Below are 10656 nucleotides of genomic sequence, written 5' to 3'. Positions count from 1 at the left end.
AGGAGCTCAGCCTGTATGAATAGTAGAAGTACCCTTTAATGAACCAAGCACCAGCGCCCGGCTTTTTTCCATTTAGAATAACTTGGTTTCAACAAGGGCATGAAAATGCAGCTTTTCAGCCAAACTCCTTGGTTTCTGTTTCTTGGTTTCTTCAAGGGATTTGGCTAAAAACCAAGTGTTTTCCCCGTTAAATGAAAGCACCACAGACATGAACGTGCTACCACCCGATCTTAATTTGCTCTTCTATTTCCAGGGACAGTGTTCGTTTTCCCCCCAGAGGCCGCGCTTCCTGAAAGGCTGCGGAGAGAAGGAGTGACATATGTGAATATCCCTGTCAGTCCCACATCCAAGAAACAGCTGAACTACATGGAGCTGGAGCTGCAGGAGCCAGGACATGGCACCAAAGGGACTGTCTCACATCTGCCAGTTCAGAGTAAGTGTGCATTGTGAAATATTACGCAACAACTGGGAGAGTCGCATTAAACACAAAATGTTGCTGGTGATAATATTCACAACATAATGGCGATAAAGCTCAATAACCAGCAGACCTACCATGCTATAAGTTGTTTCCTTGAACATTGTGCTTTGGAAACTGCAATTCCAAAAGAGGTCTTTCTTCATTTTTTTTTTAATCTTTAATCTGAATTTAGGCTCTTTTTAATAGCATTTCTGACAGAATTGTATATATTGATATTTTACTGTCTCTGTTCCCTTCATGCAGCTACAACCAGTGTTGGGGGGGGGTTGTGTGTTACAAAATAATGCGCAACAGTAACAATATTACTTTTTTGGGTAAATAAGTAAAGTAACGTATTACACTTAATATAAGACTTTACTGTACTGTAGGAATGTGCTTTAATGAATCTTATCCCCATGGAGGCCCCACATGGGCCTTCAATAGGTGTGTCCTCCAATGTGGACATGAAAAAAAAAACGTATATAAAAGCCCGATAGTTACACCACAGTGTCTAGTGTATTACTATTGGTACCACTGGCTGAGAGATGTTAGAAATGTCATTTCACAGTTAATAATTCACAATTTTTACAACGTTATGGTGTGGAACGGGTCCCTGGAACACTCTTGGCCCAGGGGCCTGTGCACTTTTACTCTGGCCCTGTCGATCAGCTGCTGCATGAAATTATTCACCATCAGAGATCCAAAAATGGCGAAATATAATTTCCTTTAGTGCACATTGTAAAACCTACAGCGGAGACCTGAGCTGGACGTTAGATCTGAAGGGGGATGCGGTTCTTCCAGGAATGCGTTAACGGATCTAATTTACCAAAGAACACTTAGTTTAAACACCTTTTACACCGAAGCACATTTCTTCCTGCAGACAGCACGTGTCTACACGGCGAATGCGCCATGTTTCTGCACTGTAAATTAGGAAATGGGAAAGTAAAGAAATAAGTGGTGACGTTATTTCACAAAAGCAGTAACTAATAAAGTAATTACATTACATTTAAGTGTTAAAAGTAATGAGCAACTAATTACTTTTTTTGAGTAATTACCCCAACACTGGCTACAACTTCCTCACACTATTCTGTTGAGATGCAACAAGCTCACTATTTGAAGTCAAGCTTTCTTGATTTTCCTTTTTTTTTTTTTTTTTTTTTATTGTGGAGAAACATAGTTAAAGTAACATTGTTAAAGAAATGAATAAAACCAAGCAAAGTTAGACTTATCATGAAAACCTTGCCAGTGTGGAGATGCATCATCTGTATATTCAACCAGAAAAGTGTTCTGTGTAAACATGCTTATGTGCTCTGCTTTACTGTGTGACATTTAATGCATGTGAATCCTTGTTGTTTCACCAGATTTTTTTTCCTCGCTTTTCTTTTCATTCCTCTGCAAAACCCTGCACAAAGAGAGAGATGAGAACAGATATGAGGTCACCTCCAAATGAAGTGACCTCAGCAAGTGATTAATTATTTTCAAGTAAATAGAAAACATTGCTCTTGCCCAAAACATGGTAGATTTTCACCTGGAGATGAAATTAAACCCATTCTCTACAATATGATCTCATAAATGTCTAAAATTCTGCAGATGATGATAAATTGTTGTTCAACTCAGACTTCATTGTAGCTGGAAATGATGCACCATGTCATGAACATTGCTGCTCAGTCAGACTCTTATCCTTTTAATACATCTGATGTGACCGTGGCTTTTGATGCAGAAGTTTGAATTTGAATGAATCAATTCAACATGAAAGCAGAATGACCTCAGAAGTCTCCATATGTCCTTGAAATTTGTTCAGAGTGCACAAAGCTTTCTTTTTCTGCCCATCTCCTGAATCAGATTGCATTGTAGAAAAAGAATCTTTCAAATAGTCCATTTATTTTCAATTTGTTCAGATTCATATCTAAGAGTTACTTACAATAAGTCAGTGTGTTGATATCAAGTGAATCGTGTCCCTACAAAAAGTAATTTCAGTACATGATTCATTAACGCATGTTTACTGCGTCACTTACAGAAACTGCTGCTCGATGATTGAGGTGATTATTTCTTATCTCAGTGTAAGACAGCTGAGTCCTTGTCATTGGAGACATGGCAGACAGATTTAATTGACATGCACTTTGCCAATTAGCGTCATTGTCCTCAAGAACACAGGGGCCGTTTGAGCTCTTGCATGGCCAAGGTTAATATTTAATGTTAGCTTTGCCGTTTATTTCCCGGCATGTGGCCTCATTAAACTGTCACCTGGGAGGAGGGGGTATCCTGTGCAACCATTGAAAAGGTGAGGGGTGTCACAGGGCACTCGTATGACAGCTGTGAATTTTCCAGTTCTGATAGGATCCTTCCTTTGGGGCTTTTGATGTGTGTGAGAACTGGGTTTGATTTCCCCGACTTAAAGAAAGCAGCGCAATTCTATAATATTTCGCAATTTAATCCTGACATTTCATTTTCACACAAAAATAGAGCTGTGATGGGAATGTGCATATGGAAGACTCGTGATGGGAATTTTAAAAGCTTTCGCTGAATAATTTGCATATCTTTTTGGTTTGAGTCATGACACTTTGTCATATACTTTAGGTAATCAAAGAAGCACTGAGGGCAGAGATCCACTTCACTCTGAACTCTGCTGTCTTCTTTGTTTGGATGTTTTCATCACTTGTCAAAGTTCTGTGTGTTTTTTTATTTTCAGCAAGGTGAATTGAAGGTGTTTTTCTTATCACATCAGGGAATAATAAATCATTTGTTGAATTTGTACATCTCTGTATAACTTTTGTTTCCATTAACAATGAGTCTAATATTTATTTAGACATAATTTTGTAAGCATCTATTGAAACTGGGCATTATAAAGGGTAAAATGTAGTTAATTAGAAAAGCTTAAAACAACAGCAAATAATCTCTGACAAAGTTAGCCGATAGAATATGTGTATCATTAAACCATCACCTGCAGTTTGTTTGCGTAAGTCACAATTGTTGATGGCTCCATATTTACTGAGATGGTTTTGTATGAACAGTGGAAAATGTTTGTAGTAGTTATTTATAGAGACTACAGACAAGATGGACTGATAACCAGAACCTCCTGACTGTGTCATGGGGATAGAACGTGCAGGAGGTGTGATGCAGAATATGCTGCGCATATTGCAGTTCTGTATACAACACATCAAAGGTGGTTGATAGGCTCCTTATGTTGTCATAACAATAAATTCTTCTATGTTCGTCTCTGTTAAAGGAAAATGTTTTTTATTAATCTTGAGGTTACTTTACTGTCACAGTTTAAGACCAGAACTTGATGGCTTGGACCTAATGATGCATATTATGCTTCAAAAAGAAGGAATCTGACAGGCCATGATATTTATTGAATGACCGCGCCGTAAAAATTTCATAAGTCATCTTCCTGTGATAATTGGCTGAGTTTCCCCACAGTCTGTGAGCCAATGAACAAAACAAAATGTTTCAGGTAAGGTTTCCGCTCCTTGTCTGATTATATCAGTATTTCCAACTTGCATTCATCAACTGCTACTTTGTTTGAAACGCTGCACGTTTATTAGCTTTATATTATTTGTCAAAGCAAAGCACAATCTTATGAGGAAGCTTTATCTGTAGAAGAACTTGCAAAGTTTGTCCAGTTCTGCTGCTTTTCTTTTTCTAAAAATAAGCGACAGTCTGGAGAAGATGTGTTCAGGTGAAATAAACATGGTGACAGAGGTGCAGTTTAAGCCTTACAAGTAATTTGGCTGCTGTAGAGTAAGCATAAACATGAAGAAAATATTTGCCACTGCTCCCAATTTTTTTTTTCTAAAATTTTTTTATTTTTATTTTTTTATTTTTTTTTACACAACCGCTACACTATCATGTTTTTATATGTTTTTTTTAATATGTTTTTAATATGTTTTATATTAGTGTTGCGAAAAACTCTCCATAAAGAAGCTTTGATTGCACCTCACTATGCAGCCAAATCCTGCACAAACAGGATCATATCAGAACTTCATCATGTTTTTATTTTTTACTTTAACAAATAATTATTTAAATTGTTTGTACATTTAAATTTCTCAAACATAAAAATATTAATTAAATGACCATATATCTGTGTTTCCTTTCACTTCTTATCAGTCTCTGCTCTTCTATTAGAGAAAATATTGACAACAAAAAAATTTAGTTCGCTATGAGTTTTAAAATGAAAGTTATATTGAAATAGGTGCTAATTAATCATAATCAAGATCGCTTGTTTAATTAATCGTGATATTATTATGAGGTCAAATCGCCCAACTATAATATGCAGCATCAAAAAACATAGTAGATGATTGAAATATTTGTAAATCTAAAACAAAACAAACAAAAAAAAAACAAATAAAAAAGGGGGGGGGGGGATCTTTCCTGAATAATTAAGTAAAAATGGCATGACGGACACTTGGCCAGGGTTGGGCAGTTCTGGTCCTCAAGGGCCACAGTCCTGCAAGTTTTAGGGGTTTCCTTGCTGCAACACACCTGTCTCACATCAGACTTAACTAGCAGCTTGACATTAAACTCTACACAAGTCTCATAATTACCCACTGATCAGAGTCAGGTGTGTTGCAGCAGGGAAACTCCCAGAACACTTGCAGGACTGCAGCCTTCGAGGACCGGAGTTGCCCACCCCTGCACTTGGCTAACACATATGTGATCCTTCTGTTTACCGTGTTGTAAGTCTGTGCTTATGTGCACATCACAGTTTTTCAGCTTCTCTTCGGTTGGAGCACTAAATCCCACTTTTGAAAAAGCTGCTGCGTAAAATTGCAAAACCTCCTGCTTTTTTCCTAACGAAGCAAATGCAGTAACTTCTCTTATTCTGTGTCCAATTATATTGTTTTTGTTTTTCTCACCAATTATCCATTTTAGGGTTCTTTACAATTTCAAAATGTTCAAATGGAGATGGGTACTTTATCTCTAACCGTGATGCCAGCTCTTATCTCAGCTAAAAGCTGAGATAAGCTATTCCCATAATTTTCTCTTTCTCAGGCTGCTAAATCTGTTCCAGGAAGCTAAAAGAGAAGGCAAACGATGTTTTACAGTAAAAAAATGGTGTGTTGTTGTCTCTACAGGAAAGTGCTCCACCAAGTATGCCCAAATTGACATCACTGCAACCGAGATTGCCCACAAAGTCAGCACGCAGCATGCGCTGGGCCGGCAGGAGGGTCTGCACACTCTGGAGCTGAGAAGAAAGGGAACGCCACGCTGACTCCACTGAGATGTTGATTTCTGTTTGATGTGTTTACCCAATACAAGCCCTTCAACATGAGACTAAAATTAGCTAAATGTGTGGCTCTGAGGGGTTTACCATGGGATTACTTCACCTTTCCATTTTTTTTAAAATACACATTTCTCTGGAGGTTCCACTGCAGGTTTACGTATGCTAAAATCCCAGGAAGTGCCATACCTCATGTCCTTCTTCCTAGACTGTCCTATACTTTTACAATCACAAAGCCACTTGAAGGTGAATGTCTCTTAGAAAGGTTTGGCATAGGCTTTATGTTTCTACTTGGTTTCTTTCTGATCTTTGGTATTACATAGCGTTATGTCAGCTAGTGGAGGGCATGCCAGTACTGAGTCACCAGCTCAACTACATCCCCCTGAGCTGCAACATTTTAGAGCTAACTCAGGCCCACCTTCAGAGCACACAATACTTAGACACACAATATTGTCATTCAGGATGTACCAGTGTATGCAGGACAAAATTATGATGCATGTGGCTCAGGACAGAATAAACATGGAAACATTTTAGAATATGAAAACAAAAAAAACCAACGTGGATCTTTAAAAACACTATTATAAAGTGCAGTATTTAAAATGATCTGAGTGTTACCAGTAGGGCAAAAGATATATATTTGGATATTTTTTTTATAGATATTACTAAAAACATAAAGCACATATGATGTCAGAGTGCAATATGGAAAAAAGAAACGCAGTGTGAATGCTAATATGTGGCAGATATGACAGTAAAACAGCATGAATGAGTCATATGGCAACATGAATCTGTAATGAATGGGTTAGTTATGTTGAGTTCACCGGGCTGATGGCCTTGGGGGGGGGGGGTAAAGCTGTTTCAAAACCTGGTGGCATTTCACCCAGTGACTTCTGAACATCTTTTTTCACAAGCCACTAGGTAGGACAAACTGGAGTTGGTGGTGTGAGGAGTTCCTAGTGATGTTTCAGGATCTAGAGAGAAGTTCCAGTGATCACTGCTGTCCTCATATTATTCCAGTCCGAGGCTCAGCAGCCTCCACACCACACAGCTGGTGAAGAGGCTCTCTATGGTGCTTCTGTAACATGGGGGCAGGTGGGCTCTTCTCATCCTATGCAGGAAGTGCAGGCACCGCTGTGCCCACATGACCAGAGATGCAGTAGTGCTAAAAGACCAGGTGAGATTGTTTGAAATGCAGACTGGATTTTTGTGCTTCTGACCACCTCCACAGCCATGTTGTTGGTGAAGAGGGGAGTGTGGGTGTTCTGGTTCACCCCGACTATACTAGTTTTGTCATCAAATAGAAAAACAAGGTTGGCCAGTGGTAGGAGTAGAGATTTGGTTTCATTCATTAATGCATTTATTCCTCAGTGATCAGTAATTCCACATGCAGCTGCACAAAACTCTTTGAATGTATTCAGATTTGGGGTAAGTGTCCACTTAGTCTTACTCAGAATGCTGCAAAAGTCATACTGGTCCTGTAAAACAATATGTGGATAAGTTGTGTTCAAAAGCAGCATATTTTATTCTGCATACTTCAACACTGTTTATGGTGAATTCTGTTCGCCTGTCTGTAACAAATGGATTGATGTTTATCATGAACAGAATTTCAATGCTGCTGTAGTTTTCTGCTTCAGTCTTTATGGGATGGAAAGGGTTTACTGTGGCAAAGTATCCATAAATGATGCAAAGCTGAAAAGAATCTAAACATTTTTGAAGATTTTCTCTGAAAACACATTTGAAGTTTCTCCTTTTAAAAAAAAAACCAAAACAAAACTGTTCACTCATTGTTGTTGTTAAAAATGCATCCTTTAAGTACAGTTAGATCAATATGTTTTTCAGAGTTTCCCATTTTACTTGGTTTAATGCTGTCTGTATCTCATAATTTACTCTGTAACTTTGTTTTCATTCGCTCATTTTCTACTTGGCTGACGTGGATCGTTATGTGTGAAGGAATAAGTAAAATGGTCGGAAGAGTTTGAGGACAGTTCCTTCAATCTAAAACTTTTTTTTTTCTTTAGTTTATTAATTCTATTCTTGTAAATTATTTATAATTGTGACTACAGTTTTTGTGTTGATTTTTTTTTAGAATTACAATAGGTAGCACAAGACATTTCACAACATCTCAAAGTGGCAACAAGCAGACTTTGTAAACACGAGTCTGCTTTTTTTTTTTTTTTTAAAAAAAAAAAAAAAACATAATCAGTAATTATGCTGCTGAATAACATCAGCCACCAAAATAACTGGCCTAATCTATATCCACCTTGTGTGGCAACATATTAACATCCAAAGGAAAGTCAGAACCTCAGGTTTATATTGTATTGTAACAAGATTATCAGTATTATTCACTTGTCTTTGGTTTTTAATGATCTGTGTGTTTTTATTTAGTAAGAATGGAATGACCATAATTTCACATTACATCAGCAACAGTGGCATAACTCAGTGTGCCCCTTGATTCAAATGTAAATAAACCTGGATGTAGTGAAAGTTATTTGAAGTCTTAGTTTTATTGGAAAAAAACAAAACAAAAACAAAGCCACTGGCTATAAAATACTGAAACAATGTAAGAAAACTGGAACTGATATCCCTAACTTTTGAAAGAAAAAAGGTAAACATGTTTTTTTTTTTTTATAAGTACTATAATTTTTTTTTTTTTTTAATAATAAAATGTATAACAAATAATATAAGAGCTGATAAGAGTGTTAATGTATTTTTAAGAAAGAGTTGTGAGATTCAGGATGTTTAATTTTCAGCAGTAATTAAGTTATTTTAACCCCGAGGCTTTGCTAAACTACCTCCACCTCAGATGGCTCATAGCAAAATTTTTTGTTTTGATGTGATGCCATTAGTAAATGTTAACTTTTTTAAATATCAAAAATGATCAATTTTTACCCTTAAAGGAAAATCTTGATTGTAAGTGTGCAATAATATCTTTAATGCATGGACATTATGACAGTATAAGACCGTTACAGAAATCCAGTCTACTGGAAATGAATGCATGGATGAGTTTCTACTGGTCTTTCTGGGAGCACACAGTGGTGACGCCATAACTAAGCTTAGCAGCATCATCATGACATAACATTTGGTAGGTGGCAGTGGCTCAAGAGGCACAGCAGGTTTCTCCAATGACTGGAAAGCTGGCAGGTTGAGTCCTGGCTTATTTTGTATCAACAAAGTGGTATCTCAATATTAAAAAACCTGTAGTATTGACTCCAGAGTATTGAAAGGCCTATACCTAAGACCTTGCTATTATGAATGATAATTATACACCAGATCCTGATTATGCTAATAGCAGCTGTGGATGCAGCAGCAACAAAGCACCATTTGGAGCATTCTGGTAAAGCTGGATTGAATCTTTGTGAAACTGTTGCACATCAGTGACCTACTCTGCCATGCAGGACTACCATAAAAAATGTGCTCTCTCTTCAACATTTTCTCATAATGGAATGAAATAAAGATATAAACTAGAAAAATCATGCAAAGGATAATAGTTCTTTGAGTCAAACAAGAAAAATAGATGGTCTTGCACATTTTTAAATATGCAACAAATTAGCCTATAAAAAAAAAAAAAAAAAAAGCTTCCAGGAAGTATTAATAAAGATTTGTCCTGTTCTGCATATTATGAAGATGCCTCTGTGTTATCGCTCAGCTCAACAACATTATTCACATTGACTTGCCATTCAGTCACATGCACCACGGACAAGAACTTCACTGACCTGGAACAAAGCCATTTGGTGCAGTGAAGTGTTTCTTGGAAACACATTTACTCATTAAATGGTGGAAGAGAGCAAAGAATGTATGATTGACTGTCTTTGCGGTTAAATATTGACACAAATACATTCATGTTAATGCCATTGAGAAAGTGGCAGAAATTTGATGAACTGTGCAAATCCACTGACAGCTTGCATATATATGCAAAGACTGCTTTCTGAGAAGAGATGGCAGTTTTAATCACCACTACCATGCATATTAACAGCTTATAATGTATATCCCTGATACAGCATCATCATCTGTTCAAAGAAGCAGCAGACGACATTAAAGTCATAAACTTATAATCATAAATCATCACTTGTGAGAGAGTGTAGCCAAGATGCAAAATACATAGGCCTACAAATGTAATAGTAATAAAATTTCTGAAAGAACCAATATATCTAAAAAAAAAAAAAAAAATGTGTGAACTTCAGTGAAGCACATTGACAAAGCCTTCATTTCATTTACATGTTAACTGCAGTTTCCTCACAATTCTTAGTCGTATAATTTTATAGTATGAAGTTGAGGAATTTCGGTTTAGTCATTAAAATGCAACAACAATACAGCAACGATATTTTAGTCATTTGAATAAAAGAAACTCAAATGAAAATAAAAGTAACTTTGCCCATCAGTTCTTGACAGTCTCAACCACAAGCATGGAGTGATATTAATCAGACAACCGTTTTCAGCTTTATGTATATTTAAGTTGTTCATAGAACAAAAGTTTGGTATGAAATGCAGGGTCTTCAGTGATGTCATTCGTACTGGTTCAGTTGTCTGAAACGTCCTGCTCTGCTTGTAAGGAAATTAGATCTATTGAATAAATAATCAGTACTTACAAATCAAACTGGCTTTGTTTGGCCAATCTTTTATTTGCTTCTCATCAGACAAATCAATTGGCTTAAATATTCATGAAAGGTCATCCCCCAACCCCCCCTTCACTTTATTAGCTTTTGATCACCAATGTTTCTCCTGCCTTTATAAGACTCAAATCCAGACTGAAAATGCTAAATTATGTAGGAACCACAAGGAAGGGTTAAAGCTGAATGTATTGTTCAGCTTCTAAGTAAGTGAACAAGGAAATGTACTTTTTTTTTTTTTCTTCATTGGATTTGATTTTAAACAGTTTTATACAATCTGAACAAAGAAACAGGCACAAAAATATGAAGCATGTTTATCAGTAGACTTTAATGTTGCCGTGTGTTGAAAATAAATGACAAAACTGTGTGGCATT

At 36.7% G+C, this 10656-nt stretch overlaps 1 protein-coding gene across 2 annotated transcripts in view; it reads left to right on the top strand.

The window, feature by feature from the left end:
- LOC306769375 (protein Dok-7-like) overlaps nt 1–8256 on the top strand; it is a 43061-nt gene extending 34805 nt beyond the window's left edge. For both annotated transcript variants that reach the window (XM_079257961.1, XM_079257960.1), the window contains exons 11-12: nt 254–433; nt 5533–8256. In XM_079257961.1, the coding sequence (XP_079114087.1) occupies nt 254–433; nt 5533–5669 (317 nt within the window). In that variant the 3' untranslated portion in view covers nt 5670–8256. The remainder of the gene's footprint in view (nt 1–253; nt 434–5532) is intronic.
- The last annotated feature ends 2400 nt before the right edge of the window (nt 8257–10656 follow it).

The sequence above is a fragment of the Telmatherina bonti genome (genome assembly GCF_933228915.1).
Source record: "Telmatherina bonti genome assembly, chromosome: 18".
Taxonomy (NCBI): Eukaryota; Metazoa; Chordata; class Actinopteri; order Atheriniformes; family Telmatherinidae; genus Telmatherina; species Telmatherina bonti.
This window is presented reverse-complemented; position numbering and strand designations above follow the sequence as displayed.